Here is a 20289-nt window from a genome sequence, read left to right as displayed (position 1 = left end):
GTGGCCCACAGGCCGGGAGATTTACCAAGAGGGTCCAGGCTGAGTCAGAGGTGGTCCCGCCTCTCGAGCCCGCTGCCCCCTCCTTTGCACACCTCAGCTGGCTGCAGTTCACGCCCCTCCACTGGGCGGGTAGCTGGAGCCTCAGCGGCCGCCGCGTGAGGCTATAGTCACGTGTTGTTTTGCCCACTGCTGTGCGCTCAGAGAGGAGTGGGCGGGGGCGCGGGCCGAGGCGGGAGGGAGCTGGGGCGGGCGGACAGGGGTTGACGGCCTCTTCTCCCAACCCTCCCTTCCAAGAGCCCCCCCCCCCTTTTGCTCACCTTAAAACCATCGTGCATCACCATGGCGAGTTGTTCCTTCGCTCGTGACCAAGCGACAAGGAGACTGAGAGCTTCAGCAGCGGCTACAGCGGCAGCTCTAGCTGCAGTGGCGACCACCCCACTTCTTTCTTCGGGAACCCCGACCGCACTCATTGGGACCGGGTCGTCTTGTCCGGGAGCCATGTGGCTCTCCATGGCCACTGGCTCCCGGTCAGACTCCGAGTCCGATGAGGAGGATCTCCCTGTTGGGGACGAAGTCTGCAAACGCGGCTACTTGCGGAAGCAGAAACATGGGCACAGGCGTTATTTCGTGCTCAAACTCGAGACTGCCGACGCGCCCGCTCGGCTGGAATACTATGAAAATGCCAAGAAGTTCCGGCACAGTGTCCGCGCCGCGGCTGCTGCAGCAGCGGCGGCCGCCTCAGGCGCAGTAGTCCCTGCGCTCATCCCACCGCGGCGCGTGATCACCTTGTACCAGTGCTTCTCCGTGAGCCAGCGAGCCGACGCAAGGTACCCACACCTCATTGCCCTCTTTACCCAGGACGAGTACTTCGCTATGGTGGCAGAGAACGAGTCGGAGCAAGAGAGCTGGTACTTGCTGCTCAGCCGCCTCATCCTCGAGAGCAAACGCCGCCGCTGCGGCACGCCGGGCGCGCAGCCGGACGGAGGGCCGGCCGCGCTGGCGGCCGCAGCGGCGACGGAGCCACCGTTCTACAAAGATGTGTGGCAGGTAATAGTCAAACCCAGGGGGCTGGGGCACCGAAAAGAGCTGAGCGGCGTGTTCCGGCTCTGTCTTACCGACGAAGAGGTTGTGTTTGTGAGGCTGAATACCGAAGTGGCCAGCGTGGTCGTCCAGCTCCTGAGCATCCGTCGCTGCGGGCACTCAGAGCAGTATTTCTTCTTGGAAGTCGGCAGGTCCACTGTCATCGGTCCAGGGGAGCTCTGGATGCAGGTCGATGACTCTGTAGTGGCCCAAAACATGCACGAGCTCTTTTTGGAGAAGATGAGAGCCTTGTCTGCAGACGAATACAGAGCCCGCTGCCGCAGCTACAGCATCAGCATCGGCGCCCACCTGTTAACCCTACTGTCCACTAGGAGGCACCTGGAAACGCTGCCGCTTGAACCCGGAGGCTGGCTCAGAAGGTCCCGCTTTGAGCAATTTTGCCACCTCCGGGCCATCGGTGATGGGGAAGACGAGACGCTCCTTACCAGGCGCTACGTAACACCCAACGAGCCGGTGCCTCACTTCAGGCGAGGAAGACTGCACCTGCCCAGAGGGCGGAGGTCCAGGAGAGCTGTTTCGGTGCCAGCCAGCTTTTTTCGCCGCCTGGCACCCAGCCCGGTGCATGGCCCGCACCCAGCAGAAGCCTCCAGCGACAGAGTTTGCCCGTCTCTTGAAGCATCTGGTTCAGCCTCTGGCAACTGTGTGGAAGAAGGCAATCCTCAGGGCCAAGCCGGTCAGGAAAGTAACGGAGGAGGCGACTACATGCCCATGAACAACTGGGGTTCAGGAAACGGCCGGGGCTCAGGAGGTGGCCAGGGTTCAAGTGGCCAAGGTTCCAGTAGTCAGAACTCAGGAGGAAACCAGTGCTCAGGTGCAGGACAGAGCTCTGGAGGTAGCCAGGGCTCAAGTGGTGGCTCAGGGGGCTTGGGCTCAGGGAATCAGGGTTCAGGAGGGAGTCAGAACTCAGGAGATGGCCAGGGGACCACAGGTGGGCATGGCTCAGGCAGTGGGCAGGGAGCCAGTGGTGGGCATGGTTCAGGTAGTGGCCAAGGACCGGGAGATGGCCATGGCTCAGGTGGTGGCAAGAACTCTGGAGGGGGCAAAGGCTCAAGAAGTGGGAAAGGCTCTAATGGCAATGATGAACAGAAAAAATCCCTGAAGAAAAGATCCTACTTTGGCAAATTAACTCAAAGCAAGCAACAGCACATGCCATCACCGACACTACCTCCACCTCCACCCCCACCAGCTGTAGGAACTGGTGGCAAAGGGAAATCTGGGGGAAGGTTCCGACTTTATTTTTGTGCTGACAGAGGAGCTACAAAAGAACGCAAAGAAGCTAAAGAAGTCAAAGATGCAGAGACTTCACAAGATGCAGCTCGAAGTTCGCACAGAGCTAGAACTTTTGATGAAGATGAGGACGACCCATATATGCCAATGAGACCAGGGGCGGCTGCCCCTCTCGCAAGCTCCAGTGATTATATGTCAATGGCTCCTCAACATGTTTCTGCTTCAAAAAGGCTCCACTCTCGATCCCCTTTTGAAGATTCAAGAGGGTACATGATGATGTTCCCCAGAGTGAGCCCACCACCTGCTCCAAGTCCTCCAAAAGCACCTGATCCTGATAAAGAAGGTGACTCTAAAGACAATGACAGTGACAGTGATTACATGTTTATGGCTCCTGGAGCTGGTGCAATTCCAAAAAAATCCAGAAATCCTCAGGGTGGCTCTTCCTCCAAAAGTTGGAGCTCCTACTTCTCTCTGCCAAATCCTTTACAGAGCTCACCGTTGGGACAGAGTGACCACAGTGAGTATGTGCCAATGCTATCTGGAAAACTCTTGGGGAAGGGCCTAGAAAAGGAAACCTCATTTATCAGGGGCCCCAAAGATGCAGCCTCAGAGCCTTCACTTGAGAGGTCCTTCTCAAAACCTGGAGATGGAGGGTCACCCTCAAAGCCTTCAGATGATGAGTCCCCCAAGAACAAGACTAAGAGACCTAACCAACTTTCTTTTATTGCGAAAGGAAATAAAATCAAGCCAAAACCACAAAAGCTCTTATGTGAGCAGGGAGAGGCTGACAGTTCTAGTGACTACGTCAACACTGACTTCACTAAAAGAAATAGCAATATGCTAGTCCCCTTCACTCAAGGACTGCCTCGTTCGTGGGGCATTATTGCTGACCCCAGACCGTCAGCCTTTTCTCATTACGTGAATATTGGGTTCAGAATGCCATTTCGAAATCCAGCTAATGACCTCTCAAATCTTTTAAGAACGATTACAGGTGCCAACCTTTTCTCTCTGGACGGTGCTAGGTGGCCACTTTTGCCTCTTCTTTCCAGTACTACAGGTAGCAATGCTAATGAGGAAGAGCGTGACTACGTTGAAGTGATTTTCAATCCAGCAATGACACCAGCCATGCCTTTTGCTGACAGTGCCATTCGTTACGATGCTGAAACAGGTCGAATGTATGTGGTCGACCCATTTTCTGAGTGTTGCATGGACATTTCTCTCTCCCCCAGCCATTGCTCTGAACCAGCACCTGTAGCTAGACTGCTGCAGGAAGAAGAGCTAGAGAGAAGACACCCACAAAGCCGTTTGCTGAGTTTCTTTGCATCTGCCAGAGCCTCTGTTTTTGCTTTGCCAACTGACAGCCTGGAGAGAGACCTCTACGCCTCCTTAGCTTCGGCCGCCACTGCGGTCGTTGTGCCCACCTTTGCCGTGCGCCAGGCTTTAGCCGCCGCCTCCGCCCTAGCCGTGGCTCCAGGACGCGGCGCAGTTGCCACGGGCTTTGAGGCTGCCTCTGGATTTAACTCCGCCTCTGTCTGCTGGTTCCAACTTGTTGCTAACGCTGCTGATGCCGAAGCAGTAAGGGGGTTCCAGGTCTTTGCCTGTGGCTCGAACCCTAGAATCCAAAACCCATCTGCAGACCTTGACAGAGACGTGAACCTGGACGACGGGGCTGCGGCTGCGGCTGCGGCTGCGGCTGCAGCTGCGGCCGCGGCTGCCGCTCCCTCCCCACCACCTCACCGCCTGGTGCCGACACTCTCCGAGCGAGAAGATTCTGACAACGAAGACGAAGACAACGACGATACAAACGTGAGAATGGACTTTGCCAGATCTAACAGGAAGTTCGACTCTCCCCAAAGAGGTTGGTAATTTTAGAATTCATTTTCCTAAGGTTAATGGTCATTGATTATGAATTGGTGTGCTACTATGGCTACAGTGTTAGGAAAGTTAGTTAATGCCTATTTGGGACAGAAAATAGAATTCAGCTTTAATTATGCATGCAACACCTTGTGATATTTGCAAAAACTTAAGTTTTAATCCGATCACAGTTTATCTGGAAAGAACCGATTATCACTTAAACATTAATTCTACTTTTTAGGAGCAGTTAAAACTTAAGGATATGTAGTACGAGGATGCGTTCAAATACTCGTCCTTAAAACTTAATGATTTATGCACACAGAACACCTTACATTGAATCCCATCAACTTATTTTAAAATCAACAAATAAACCATGCTCTTTTACAAATGCCCATACGTAATTGCAGGAATTTTAATAAGAGCATAGAATATTAAGCAGTAATGATTAACTATTAGCGTTTGGGGGAGGATGACTTTCTCCTCTGAAAGTTACCTTTTAAAAAGCAGCGGTGGTTATGTTAGTTGCTGTGATTTACCAAGAAGGTTAAATCTCAGTTCTTAGCATGAATGCCTGGAGGGAACAAAACATAAATAATCCAGAACAACAAGTGATTAAAAGAAGAGAGTGTTTGGCTCTGGGATGTGTTTTTGTGTTGATTTCTTTTGTTTTTGCATACAGGATAAATTGCCAGAAACTTTGAGAGTTCCTTTCCTCTGTCACTAGTAGTGACAGGCAAGACACCTTCGCTGTAACTCATTTTCTTCATATAACTCCCCCAAAAGAGGGTATGAGGACAACTTGATAATGGGTATGAATATTGTTTCAAAGGTTTAAAACGTATTTAAAATATCTAATTGGTGTGTCTTCTGGGAAATCCAGGAAATCAAGATAATAAGGCTGGAGGAAGACATGACCCCAGGGGCAGCCCTGCAACAGTTGAACTTTTTTAAAGGGTTGCTTTATCAGAAGAAGAAATAAAGAAGAGTAGGAGTTGTCAGAGTTGGAAATACGACTTTGAGTAAATCTACTGTGTACATTATGCAGTTTTGTTATTATTACGTCTGGAGGCAGTCTCAAGAAATGATTTCCGAAGATGTCTCCATAGTCTCGAGTGCCTTCCCTCTTTAGTAGAATGTGCTTCTTTTCCAGTGAAGGGAAGGGATGGAGTCCAGCAGTTTTTCATTCCAGTAGTCAGTTTAGTGAAGATTTTTGCTTTACTTGCTTTGTGGAATGCCTTTGTGATTGGATCTCAGCCCACTGTGCTTGATCAGGCAGAACAAGTCGGGACTGATCACAACAGTCACCTAACAAGCTTCCTATTTAGTGCAGGTGTAGCCCCCCTCCCCTTTCTCTCCTTGCTTTAGAAAACTTGCCATACAGAAACTCACATTTGCAGCATGGACCCATTAAAGAGTGATCATTAAAAGGACAAAAGGATACTTTGGCTTTCCAAAGGATTCCATTCAGATTTTTAAAGCATGAGCTCTACCCCACAACACACATGCACACACAAAAACCAGATCACCGCTACTACCCAAACCATGCATTTAAAATATATAATTCTCTTTCCAAGAATTTAATTCATAACCAGCTTTTAAGGAACAGATCATTGTATTCTGTAAAGTACACCTGTAAGTTGGTCTCAAGGTGTTGTTGGAGCTTAATGGCTAAAGACACAGTTTTTATTGATGTAGGTGTTCATAGCTGTCTGTGTCCCTGTGGTATCTTGGAAAGGACAAGTTTTCATAGAGGTTTCTCTATGTTTTCCAATACTCTTTGTTTCAGCTAGGATTAAAATTAGTGAAATCTTCTTGTTCCTTAAATAAACCCTGACCTCCTAAGGATTATCCAGATCCAATTTTCATTATTTTAGTGTAAGTTACTGATTTACAAATAACTTCAGTTGACTTTGTAGCTATTTTAAAGATTTAATGTTCTCACAAAGTATTTATTGTTCATTGAAATTTTTAATTTTGAATGACTACAATAAGGAAGCTGTATCTCACAGGGGAATGGGTGCTTAGGTTGAAACAACCTTTACAGATATATTTTTATTTTGTTATTGGATTAATACTGAATTGAAGTTTCAACAGTTTAAACTAAAGATTTAGTTTCTAGCAAAAGTGCTTGGTCCTAAGGGTAATTCTGGCACATAATTTGCTGAGCTATATAAAAAGAAAACTATATGGAAGGAACTCACTGCAGGAAATGACTTTTGCTACTATTTTAATGTAAATTTATATGGTAGGCTGTTGTCTGTAAAGTGTTAAGAACAGGGTGGATAATTCTGATGTGTTTTGACTATAAAGCTATAGAATAATTTTCATGCATTTTTGATCTCTCTTCACCTTCCTAACAAATATTTAAAAATATATTTTATGCTAGAAAACAAAAAAATATACTTTGATAAAGGAATAAAGGCACAATCTTTATTAGCAATTATGTATCTCAAAAGGTAATTTTAATTTATGGCAAGTGCTTAGAACAGAGCTTAGCACATAATAAGTGTTGTAAATGAATTATTATACAATTATTATCATTGTCGTTACTGTCATTATTATGACCTTTAGAAACACAAAGCTAAATTAAAGTTCTCTGTTCTCGAAACTCACTTTTCGGTTATATAATTTCATTTACCCACATTCACTTTGCATAGAAGTAAGTACTTTAAAGCCATTTGTTCAAGACGATTAGAAAGAAACACCAAGAAACATAACCTTGACTTCACATTTTTATAAATGTATTAATTTAAAAAGTGTGAAGTCTTCACATTTTATACACACGAGTTATAAGCAATAGCATTTAGGAGGAGAATATAGTATCTTATACGGTTTAGTCTAACTCTTAGCCTACATATGCATTTTTTGCATTTTTCATTGCTATATCTGACATAGAATGCATAGTTTAAAATGATGTAAGGTGAAGAGTTCACTGATTTTTTCCCTTCCAGAGATAGGATAAAGGCAGCTCTAGGAGGGGTTGGGAGAATTGGTCAGTCAAATTAGGGATGTTATGATAGCACTTGGTATTCAAAAGCAAGAGAAAAATCTGTAGTAATTACCTTTTGAAAATTTCGCCACTATTATTAACATTCTTTTCAGTATACTACTGCCAGATCCTCTTGTTATAAATTATAGGTGCTGAGAGCAAATTGTTTTTGTTGTATTGGACTTATAAATTACTAGAGTAAAATCTCCATATAGCAGAAATTTCTCAGTCACCATTGATGGGCCATTTATTTTAGGAAACATTCACACACACACACACACACACACACGCACGCACACACACACACAAACTCCAAATTGGATATTTGTTGTAGAGGTATTTGACTTACCACAATTAAAGAGGACTTCATTCAATTAAAGAAAACTAAAGTTGTTGGCAATCATTATCCATTTACATTCATTCTAAGAGTGATGCTTCCAGGGTGAACAGTTCTGCTACTAGCAAAACATCGTCTTTAATCAAGGATTAAGACTTTAATTGGGCACATTAGAATATCACACATGCATAAAAACTCAAACAAAATCTTTTGCTTTCTTTTCCTCTTCCTAATTGCCAAACATGAGCTAAAATACGTCCAAGTCATTGACAGGGAGCTGTTCTGGGAACACACTCAGGCTTGTTAGAGTGACTCCAAATTTTTTGTATTGAAATAGATGAAGGTAACAAGTATAGGGAGCAATAAGGAATACTGTGCGTGATTTAAAAGGGACATTGTTAAAGTGTTGACATGTTGATGGAAGGAATGCTTTACATTTGCATATTGTCTTATAATTTGCAAAGCACATTCACATTCATTATTTTGTTGGGAGACAGCAGGCTGCAACTGAAGTTGGTGTTAAGAATTTTCCCGTGGTCAAAGAGGTAAGTGTCAGAGCTGAAAATCAAACCTATGCCTCTGCTTTCAGTCCAGTGCTTCATGCAGCACACCACAGTGTCCTTTAATTAGATGTTCAATCTGTTCTTTTCCTATTGATAAAAGATTATTATACTGGCAAGGATTGGGAAAGACTACAAGTTTTCTTGAATTTGGTAGCAGCAAATTTTATTGTAAGTAATTCATTCAGAGTGTTATCACTGTGAAACATCTGCCAGAGTTTGGGTAATTTTCCTTACATTGTACTGTTTGCCATGACTCTTAGAATAAAAGAATTTGACCTGTACTGGAAATGAATGCTTTAAATATGTTCTGGAGAAGAGTTTGCTAATCTTTACTTCCCAAAAACGAATACTGTGTGTATTTGGATCCTGTGGAAACACTGAAAGAAAGAAAAGTGAAATGAAGATGCATTCATTGAACTTCCATTGATGGTAATTTCCTTAACTGAAGTTAGGTATTTTGGTTTTCCTAACAATCCATTGACATTTGCCATCACAATGGGCAAATGTATGAAATCTTATATTCTAATCTAAACCATCACAATGGACAAAACAGGATAAAGTGAGATAGGTGGAAGAAAAAGCACTGTAGAAATAGACGCTCTTTATTTAAAAAGTAAACTTGTTTTTTGCAGTTAGGCAAATAGATTTTAGAAACCTTGAAAATAAAATCCTCTCCTTGGGACATAAAAATCCTTGTTTAAAATTAAATTCATTTTGTTTAGCACATTTTTTAATGCTTTAAGAGTGTGTAAAAATAACCCAGACATTTATTGGCAGTATTGGAAAGTAGCTTTTGTAAAATCCTTAATTAAAGCCTGTAATATGTTTTGGCTAAGAGGTGCTGCCAAGCTCTTAGATGGTGAAGATCATTTACTGGAAAATGTTGCTTGGTCTTGAGTGAGAAATGAGAAATTAAAGGCCACTTTTTATAATAACGAAGTGAATATATTACAAGACACTCAATTTTTACCACACTATCAGATTGCTGATTTTTATCACACTATCAGATTGCTGATTATAAAGCTATTGATAAAATTGCCAAGATCATATGCTTTCCATGTGAACTTAAAATATATTACCTGCATTGGTTATTGGTTATGCAGCTACAGGTTTTACATTGTCATCTACTTTTAAAAATGTAGGCTAAACACTTGAGAAATAGAAATTCTTAAAGACTTTTTAAAAATGTAGATATATATCTTATTTTAGATTTGCCTTTTTTTAAAAAAAGTAAGAGTGCCTTAAAATTTATGACTGAGCGCTTAATTCCTTTTAGAATTAAAGGAAATTATATACTTAAATATTTATTTTGTGAAAGGAGAAAGTTATTGCTCTTTTTTCTCTTTCTAATTGGTTAGGATTGCATTGGCTGTATTATGTCTTAACCTCATTTGCCTTTGTTGAACTCGTGTCCCTAATTTCAGGACAACATGCCCTTTCCTCATCTGTGGCTGAAAAAATGAGGGTTAATTTGGGAGTCTCACAGAGCCCAGGGAGGACCTATTTTCCAGATGTTGCTTGCTCCTAGTTAACAGCCTGCTTGGGCTTAGCTTGCAGGAACAGCTTTCTTTTCAGGGCTCCTTGTTCTGCAGGTCCAAAGTTGTGCTGCCTGCTCTACTCTCACTTGTTGGCACAGCAGCAGCTGGGCTGGTGTTTAAAGCTATTTTCATTGTTAGATTTACCACAATATGTTTGATACTAGTCAGACTTTGTGGATTTACTGAATAGCCAATTCCCCATAAATTGTAATCACTAGCTAAATTTCACAATTTATATAATTTGACTCTGTGTGATTGCTAATTTTCTACTTATAGACTTGAAACTTAGAATATCAATGAATTCTCTATTTCTAAATTCGTCTTGAAAATTATTCACATATGCACCCAAGAAGCCCCTGAAAGTCTGACCAATAAATGTGATTTTTAACTTCTGCTTTTTCATAATTGTGCTTCCAACCTTAAAGGCACACTAACACTGTCCTCACCCTCAGATTCCCACCACTGACCCTATGAAAGGCTCCTTATTGTGGCTGCCACCCTGCCGCCAATTATTTCAGTAGCTTGAGTTTAGAGGACACTATTCTTATTGTCATGGCTAGAAGAAATATTTTCCTGAAGTCCTAAATTGAAATGTCAAATATATCTTCCCACAGAAATGATTTTATAAGTGACAATTAGGCATAGTAATTCCCTTTGTTAGTTCAGGAACTGCATAGGTTTAATATAGGTATGTGTAGACAAACCTATGAACCTATTCACAATTTATTTATGACATTACTTCTATGGAGTAATTTATTCTGAGTTTCAACTAAACGATAAACCTTGGAATATGTCTCTTTTGTAAACTGGAGACTGCCTGTATTAGAATTCTAGTAACTTGCATTCTTTAAGTCTGTAGTAACTAGGGAGCAGAGTGAAGTGGCCCAAGTGTGTGTTGGGAGGTATTAGGGAAGCTGACCTGAGATTAAAATCCTGTAGCTGATTCCTAGTTTGTATTTGAATAATCAAGACCAGAATGAACCCACATTAGTGGTCCAGATGTGGCTAGCGAAGGGCAGCGTGAAACAATTGAACTGACCTTTAAGGAGTTGGAAGTTTACAAGTGTCATCCATTTACCTTACAGATTCTTTTGACTATTCCGTCACAAAACTGCTTCCATCTTGAGGAGAAGCATATTCGATCTTCTGGTCTCTGAAGGAGACAATAATTTGATACAATTGGCATTAGAAAGACTAGCAACAATTATTGCTAGTTTTTACCCTTGAAAGACAGCACTTACTTTTTTATCAAGTCTTAGAGAATTGTCCTGCTATACATTTATTTACAGGGCACAGAAAAATGTGATGATCTGTTCTTATTGGGAAAGAAAATACTACATATAAGCCAAAGGCAATGCTAAGCTAAATAATAAAATTATATCATTATAAATTTATCTTTGGGGTATATGTTTCCATTGCCCTTCATTCCCTTTAGCTTGTTTGCCTTCAAATGCTTTATCTGGTGCCCCTGCTTATGTGATCACCAGTTGTTTGCAAGGATAGCATGCAGACTAATAACAGTGAGATATTTTCAAAAGAATTTGAAAAATATTTTTTTGAGTTCTAGGAAAATTGGAGTTGAAAAGATAACTAAGGCATTAAGATTGGGGAGAGTGGAAAGAGAATGAGAGAATAACTGGATGTGTTATTATAATTTTGGCTTCCTCTGAGCAGGGGAACCATTGCCGTTTTGGACTTCAAACTGTAATAAAAGCATATTTATGCTTCATATAAAGAGGTCTGAAATGCCCTGGAGAAACTGACTTCTTGGCTCACTTTACAAATTTTCAGGGATATTGAAGCCATGTGTGCTTTATTATTATATTAAAAATTAATGTTCGGGTTTATATCATTATACAAATTGAAACAAAAAAGTTTATTTGTTTCTGAGAAGAGAGTGATACCTGCCAGGTTTGGGGGCCAGGAGTAGGAAAATGTTTTGATTCATCACAGTCCACTGAAGTTCCTTCTCCTACAAAGAAGAATACTTGAAGAGTATACCTCCCATCGAAGGGGCTGGAATTAACTTGTCATTAAACAGATTTTTGATTAATCAGAAAGTAAGAATACCAAAAAGGCAATTATTTGTAACCTGTCAGGATCAAGCGAAAATAATACATCAAAAAAGACCACATTATTGAAAGCATTGCCATTTCCCTTTCAAGTGGTAAAATGATATCAAAATGAAGACTGAACTAAGATATGATTGTCAGCCCTTTGATATTCATTTTGCAGACTGTTTCTAAATTGCTTTTGTTTGCCACCTAGCAGGCTTCTGAGTTACTTCCTTTCTCTGTCCTCAGTGAATGTAAACTTATTTTAATATTGGCCTAAGTAAAATAGGATTATAAAGGCAAATCTGTGGCTCAAGTTTCCATAACACTTTTCAAAAGCAAATTAAATTATTTTTGGATTATCTTGTTTTGAATAGCATTTTTCCTTTCTACTAGCATGGTTAATCAAGAGTTGACAAGTATATTTTGTAAAGTAAACTTGAAATCACCCCATTATTTGCTAGCATTTGGTATGCTATCAAGCATTCACTCTATACTAGTGTAGGTGTTAAAGAAAAGCTATTGAAATATGAATTGAATTTTTAGTAGAGCCTCTGTCATTTAAAAAAAGTAAAGAAGAAAGAAAAACAACTAATAACAAAAAACGCTCCTGATATAAGACTTAGTATAATGTTGATGGGATATTATATGTAGCTCAATTTGTATCTATGTAATGTAGTGTATTATATAGGTTAGTAAGGAATCTTCGAAGCACATGCTGCATGCTATATATGAATATATTTTTATGTTAAAACAAAGTAGCAAACTAAATTAGGGGAGATACCATTCTTACCTTAAACTTCTGTTAGAAACTTATAGCTGATAGTATCTACAAAATTCTATAATGCTAGTCTAGTGTAATTTTGCAGCAGATAATTGAGTTGCTAATATGCAGTCTCATGGTTAACCTATGGCTATCATAGACACCTTTTATCCTGTGTAAACTTGATTGATACATAGAATCTACAGTTTTCTAAGCCCACTGCTGACAGAAAAGCTCAATATCTTTACTAATCCAGTGTGTTTATTTTGTAAACTTTTTAATGTGAAGGAATAGCTCTACACAACAAATCATGACTAATAGCCACAAATAGGTGGTAGGGAAATGGAGACCTTTGGTGCTTCATCCAACTTCAAGTCTGTTATATGTTTAACACCTCTGATGGAAGAGTGAATAGTCAAAATGTATACTGTATGCTGCTGGTTTAATATAACATCTAGTACTCAAAACATACTCTGGGAGGTGCTTCCATACATTCTGTTAGGATGGCTGTAATGAAATAAAATACTTGGTACTTTAATGTGACTTGATCTTAAAGTAACACTAGCATCCAATAACCCATTTACCAACCATTTATCCCCATTCCTTTTCCAGTCCAGCACCTTCTTCATTGTACTAGATCCCTTCCTCCGCCCTACTCCCGATTATGCACTCTCTCAATAAACAGAATTCCAAGAGAGTAATAACAGAACTTCTTTTCATTAGACAGATGGGGATTTCAATCAAATCTCCCTTGCAGGTATAACCTTGTTCTTTTAGAGGAAATCCAGTGATCTAGTCTGGAGACTTGCGCCAAGGCTGTGCTTAAATCCTTTGGCATGTGCCACATAATCTGGTAAAGGCATAATTAAGCATGTAGGAGAAGAAAAATTATCTTTGTCTGCCCAATGTGTGGCTCATTTCCTAGCCCAATTGGTAGGAAGTAAAACAGTATGTGCACATACAAAGCTGCTATCCACCAAATATGTCAGAGTAGCAGCCTGAGGGCAAAAAGAGACTGCCCTTTGTATCTTTGCTGGGCTTGTGCTGGTGTTTGTCTCAGGTAGCTGGCAGAGTTAGGCATTTCTGTTCCTCAATATGGCTCTCAAAAACTACCAGTTCAATTTTGATTTTGTTATGTTTTGTTTTGGACAGGTGGGGGTGAAAATGTTTCACACTTTAATTCTACAAATAACATTTGTCATCTTTTTTTTTTTTCTAGAGTGATTATATTGCCACAAACACATTTTAGAAGACGAGTGATGCTTATGGAATTTCGTCTTTGTCTACCCCAGATCTGCCTAAAAGAGAAAATTCAGAGGCTTCTGAATAGAAAGCAGACTGAATTTCTAAAAGCCTACAGGTGGATGCTGGCAGTTAAGTGATCGTTATCACAGATCATTCGTACCACTGCCTTATGGATCCGGTGATCTTAAATTAAGAAATTTACACTGTACTTTGTTTTTGTTTTCTGGTTTCCCTCTCCAACCTGTCTCTTAGAAAAAAAAATACTCCAAAAGTGAGCATCTCATAAGTCTTTCCCTCTTTACAAAAATGTTATTTACATATGTGTAACTGTGACCAATATCAATTTTACTGATGTGTAATACTTAGATTTAGATTTAGTTTTGAAGTTGAAAATTCTTTAAACAAGAGCAGAGAAAGAAAAGTTATGTTCATGAGAAGGTAGGTATGATCTGGGATCTTTTTTTTCTGAGTAGTACATATACAAAACATTTCTTGATCAAAGAATTAAATGTCAATCGAACTGATATTTTGATGGGACAGTTTCAATATTTTAAAGTCAGGAATGAGGGCAGATTATCTCAGTTTTTGCTCATTGGCAAAACTGCAACATTCTGTCCATATTAAATATCAACTAAATTAATACCGTGGTTGAGCATGTCCAAAATATTAAATGCAGAACTGAGGAATAGATTATCTATGCGTTCATATACAACGCTGTGATGTTCTGCTTGCAAATCAATTGAGCATTTACAAAACCACCTTTTTTTTATTTTGCAACTTACATTTTCTCCCTAAAACTTCTTCAAAAGTCTTTTCACAATGCTCCTCTCTGCCTCCCCCTCTTTCTGGCTCTCTCCTTGACAGACACTATCCCTCCTATGCCCAGGGCTCCTATAAATAGATCAGTTTCCCATATTCAAGAAATTAGTGTTTGTGTACCAATCAATATTCTGACTAAATCTTAAGCCAAAAGGAACCTCTTAAGGCCTTGTTTCCATTTGGACAATAAGCCTATGTAAGATGTACCAAATTAAAAAAATAATCAGAGCAAGCCCTCCTCCTGTTTTTGCTTGCCTCTGATGGAAACTGAATTAAGATTTTAGGAACCTGGACCTTTGAGAACATGACACTAACAGGTGGTGATCACAAAGGATAGGTACAAAGGTCTTGAAGCTTGCTTAGAGCTTTGTTACGTGGTGGCACACAATTTATGACTTGTACCATCACTGGCAAATCTCATCATCCCACAGATGGGTATGAATGTCTGTAGAAGTGTACAAGTGCTAGTGTGTGTGTGCACATGTTTGTGTGTATGCACAGCCTGTGTACCTGTGTACAAGTGATTGTAGATGTACCTGTTGTGTGTAACTGTTAAAAAAATTGCTTTGCATTTAATGTGCAACTTTGAAGTAGTGTAATATTTACCTAAAGTTTTTTACCACTCGGTTTGAAGTCTTTGAATGTGTACATCTATCTTCAAGCAGGCTTATAGTACATGTTGGTAAACTAATTTTTCTGAAAAACCGAGTTGACTTCTGTTATTTTTCCTTGCCTACCAACCAAAAGGATGGGGGTCTCTTTTTTCCCCCCTTGTGAGTGGCACTGAGAGAGGATGTGGCTGCAGTACCAATCACTATTCCAGTTACTGGTCACTGCTAGGGCATCGATTTCATCAGTTCCTTCAGACTATTCTCTTTTTCCAACCTAATCAAATAATGCAGTGTGGCTTTTGTTCATCATGATAACAATGCACTCTTTTAGGCAGCCATTTTTAAAGCTTTCTGTCACCATTTTATTTTCAAGTAAGTCAAGTCATAATCGTTCAGAATTGTGGAAAAGAAAGAATCATTTGGTGGAAAATGCTAATTTGCTTTATTTGCATATTAGATTCAGGGGCTACAGCAGACAGGGTACTTCACAAATGTAACACTTGCTGAATAAATGAATGGGAAACCTCATACACAACAGTACATATAAATAGTAACAGGTACAAATAGTCACAGGTACAGCATAACAAATATGCAATCTTTTTGACACTACTTCTTAGTTTACAGATATAACTAATTTATTCAGTATTGTGCTGGAAGAATCTTTTTAGAATATGTGAACCGACACATCACCTTCCAGCTACCAGTTTATGCTGCTGTTAAGAAAAAACAATGATGGAACGATTTTTTGTGACCTACATTTAATTTGATATCAGCCATAATCATTTGGTCAGTAAAAATAAAAAATTTACAGTTCCAATAGTTAATTTCATTTGCTATTTCTGCTTCACAGATCTGCTTTGAGTTGCTCTGGTTTTGTCTTCCTTTGTAAATACTCTTATACTCTCTTTTCTTTATAAACATCTTGTTTGCAATTTTGGAAGACAACCTTGCAACTATGTATAGTGTTTATATATATTTCAGACTTGCCTTTCCATAGAGCTACTTTGCAATAAATGTGTTCATGAAAGTTATTTGCGTGGAGACTCATTTTTTCTTAAGAGTGTTGTCTCTACTCCATTATAAATATATTTTTCTGCTCTGTGGTAGAATTGACTGCAGTTTTCTTTTCAGAATAAAGCTGTTTGGATAATTTAGGGTTTAGATTAAAGTCACTATGCCTAAAACATGAGGCTTTTTAATAGAGTTAACATATCAACTCTTGATTCTACAAATGCGGAAGTGGTACTAATAAACTTTTCTACCTGAGTTTTTGTGTCAATCATGATAATGTATGAATCTTATATTGAAGTGGCTACTCAGTAAGGTTAAGGTAATCATTTACAATTTTCTTTTGAGTCTTCTTACCTTGCCACTTACTTTTGCCTCTTAAATGATTCCCTTTTCATTTACTTATTTTTAACCTCTGTGAAGGCAAATATGAGTACATGAAAAATACACCAATGAACAGACAAAACATTTTTGCATTTATGGAATATAGAAGGATGAATGGATTAGATATCAATAATATATTAGCAAATTATATTGTCAGCCTTATCAAAAACCAAAAGTTTAAAGGAATACTAGAAAAGCAATTGCTTCCCTGAGTCTTTTTTTCACCCAATCACCATTGCCACACAGAAAGGCAGTGACAGTTAATATGACTTTGGGACCAATGCTAGCCCAGTGATTAATGGGTGGGAAGAGGGGAGGGATCTGTGGAGTCAGATGGGCCATAGGGTAGGGAGGTGGTTTCTACATCATGAGCATAATCCAGAAGCTATAAGGATTGTGTATTTGCAGACAAAGAAATTTATTGTGCAGCCTGACCTTATTTGATACACTTGAAAAGTAATGTGTAAAACAGTATCACAATGAGAAGGTGTAGTTAGATTGTCTTTATCATCAGACACTGTCTACAGCCACACAGATCATCTTAGAATTTGTATAATTAAAATGTGTGTACAAATCTCCCATGAAGTTGAAAATGCACATATAACTTTTGACTCCCTCAAAATTTAACTACTAATAGACTAATGTTGACCTAAGCCTCACTGATAACATAAACCATCGATTAACACCCCTTTTGTAGTATATATATTATACACTATGTTCTTAAAATAAAGCAAGAGAAAAAATAATGTCATTAAAATCATAAGGAAAATACATTTTCAGTATTTATTGATAAAAATCTGTGTATAAGGGGACCTGCTCAGTTTAAACCCATATTGTTCAATGGCCAACTGTATATGCATGCGTGTGTGTGTGTGTGTGTATGTCATCCAAAATTTAAGGGAGGCAATATTTCTCAGAGTATCACCCAAATATATTTTTTCATTCCAAATAGCCCTTCAAAGACAAATAAACATATATGTGCTTATCAGGTTACATGATCTTTGTATATATCATTTGATGACTCACATCTTAATGGGACTTGAATTCCTGGAACAGTACACATAGACAGTGTGCCTGCTACAACAATCAGCAGAATTCACTAGCTGGAAAGATCTACGCTGAAAAGTACATGAACAGAACTTCAGCTTCTCCACTTCTTCACTTCTCCCTAGTTTCATACATAGTAACCACATGCTCACTATTGAATGTGAATGGGTAGTTTCTTTAAAGCATAAAACCTATAAAGAAGACTTGTCAGGTAAAGTATGACTAAGTACACACTAGTTAAGCACCTCTATGACTGCTTAGAAAAATATTCCTAGGTGCTAACTGACCCCAAAAAGCATCTTGGAAATGTACCAAAATGCTTTTTTTTTTTCCAAAAAAATGTTATGAAAACAAAACCGCCCAAAGACAGAACCTGGGTAACATGAGTATGAAAATTTGTATAGATAAGCCAGATCAGGGATCTTAATTATAAAATGTACAAAAGAGAAATTATACAAAATCAATTCACAGAATGAGGTTGAACTGTATTTTGTTTTAGAAAAAAAAAACAATTCATTTTCTTTCCAAGACATGCATGTTCATGGATGCTGGTTTTCAGGCAGCAACCTTAAGTCCCAATTTGTGCTTAAAGTACTTCAGAGATAAGAAATGCAACTGAGCTGTACAAAATGAGACAACTTCCCTCTTGTTTCTTGTGCATGATAAATGCTAAAGCAATTAGGAACCACTATTGCATGCTACATTGGAATTTGTCAGTAGCATCAGTGTTGCACTGTGTAAATGGGGGACACTTACATAGAATAAAGTCCTGGAAATTTAGGAGATCACTGATTTAACTTAAACACTTGGGTTCATAGAAATAGACTAGAAGCAATCAATCCCCTTCTTGACTTTTCAATCTCAGAATATCCATTAGAGAGAGGGTCTTCTATTTTACTGGCAGTAATCTGAATTAGCATTTCAATAAAAATGGCAAAGAAATATTGAAATGGAAAGTAAGTTGTCTACAGAAAAGTGTGAATCTTACAGTTTATTCTATATTTCCACACTTGTAACCCCCAAGAAGGTTCTCAACATTTGTGTAGTTTCTGCGGCATTTTCAGGGAATTGAATGCGTGTAGGCCATTTTAAATGCTCAGGTTTTTGTCATTGTTTCATTTTAAGTTTCAGAAGACATTTAGGAACCATCTGCCTAACTTTGCTTTTTATTTATTCAAATTTTTTTCCTCTTTAAGATTATGTTTATTTAAGGAAGACAGGCAGTATTGGAGGTGGTGCTTAGTGCTTAGTGTTAGAGCTAAACATACGGCATTACTTAAAGAGGAGATATAACTCATGTCGGATGTAGAGACTGCAACAAAACTTTTTTGCAAGACTACCATGTCTTTTGGTGGGGGTGTGACAATGACACTTGGTTAACATTTTAGTTGTCAAGGGTTCTAGTTAGATTTCTTCTTTTTAATTTTTATTTTTCAATTAGAATTGAGATGCAATATTATTTTATATTAGTTTTAGGCATACGGCATATTGGTTAGAGGTGTATATAATTTACGAAGTGATCCTCGCTGTTAGTCTAGTACCCACCTGGCACCATACATAGTTATTACAATATTATTGACTATATTTCTTATGCTGACATTACATATCCATGACTATCGGAATATAACTCACCAATAAAACAATGGAATATTACTATTTGCAACAACATGGATGGATCTAGAGGGTATTATGCTAAGTGAAATAAATTAATACTATATAATTTCCAAGAAAGACAAATACTATATGATTTCACTTATTTGTGGAACCTAAGGAACAAAATAAATGAACAAATGAAATGAAAACAGACTCATAGATATAGTTTGGTTTCTTAACATTGTAGAAAAATGTAGCAGACTCTTGGTTTTTGTAGAGTTAATATTCTCGAATTGAGTTTAGAACTACAAGAGATATTAAACATGGTGTAGACCAGGCTCTTTCACCCTTTCAAACACGTCTCTATTCATCTACTTTTCTTTCTTGGAGATTTAAAAAAATACATACACACACACATGTATTTTTTTCAATTACACTTGATGAACAATAGTATATTAGTTTCAAGTGTACAACATACTGATTAGATATTTATATAACATGAAGGGATCACCCCAATAAATATAGTACCAATCTCACACCATACACAGTTATTAAAATATTCTCGACTATATTCCTTATGCTATATTCTACATCCTCATGACAATTTGTAACTGCTAATTTGTACTTCTTAATCCCTTCCTCATTTTCACCCACACCCTCAACTCCCTTCCCGTTTGGCAACTATCAAAATGTTCTCTGTATCTGTGTTTGTTTGTTTTGTTCTTTAGATTCCAACTGTAAATGAAATCATATGGCATTTACCTTTCTCTATCTGAGTTACTTAACTCAGCACAGTACCCTCTAGGTTCTTCCATGTTGTTGCAGATGGTAAGATGTCATTCAATTTTATGGCTGAGTAACATCCCCTTGTATATATGTACCACCTCTTCTTTATACATTCATCCATTGATGAACACCCAGGTTGCCTCTATATCTTGGTAGTATAAATAATGCTATAGTGAACATGGATGCACGTGTCATTTAGAAGTAGTGTGTTGGGTTTCTTTGGATAAATATCCAGAAATGAGATTACTAGTTCCTTCTTTGCCTCTTGTTATAGTTTTTCTGTTTAAAGTCTGTTTTGTCTGGTATAAGTATTGTTACTCCAGCTTTTTTCTCATTTCAATTTCCATAAAACATCTTTTCCATCTCTTTA

The 20289-nt window shown here is 39.1% G+C and overlaps 1 protein-coding gene across 1 annotated transcript; it reads left to right on the top strand.

The window, feature by feature from the left end:
* Nucleotides 1-339: 339 nt before the first annotated feature.
* IRS4 (insulin receptor substrate 4) lies at nt 340-13713 on the top strand. Its single transcript, XM_016137916.2, has 3 exons — nt 340-4186; nt 8006-8053; nt 13646-13713. Exons 1-2 carry the CDS (start codon nt 340-342, stop codon nt 8017-8019), a joined length of 3861 nt encoding a protein of 1286 aa, XP_015993402.2. The 3' UTR covers nt 8020-8053; nt 13646-13713.
* Nucleotides 13714-20289: the final 6576 nt, after the last annotated feature.

This window comes from Rousettus aegyptiacus, unplaced genomic scaffold, assembly GCF_014176215.1.
Source record: "Rousettus aegyptiacus isolate mRouAeg1 unplaced genomic scaffold, mRouAeg1.p scaffold_m13_p_9, whole genome shotgun sequence".
In the NCBI taxonomy this organism is placed as follows: domain Eukaryota; kingdom Metazoa; phylum Chordata; class Mammalia; order Chiroptera; family Pteropodidae; genus Rousettus; species Rousettus aegyptiacus.
The sequence above is the reverse complement of the archived record's forward strand: the minus strand, read 5'-3'. Positions and strand labels throughout refer to the sequence as shown.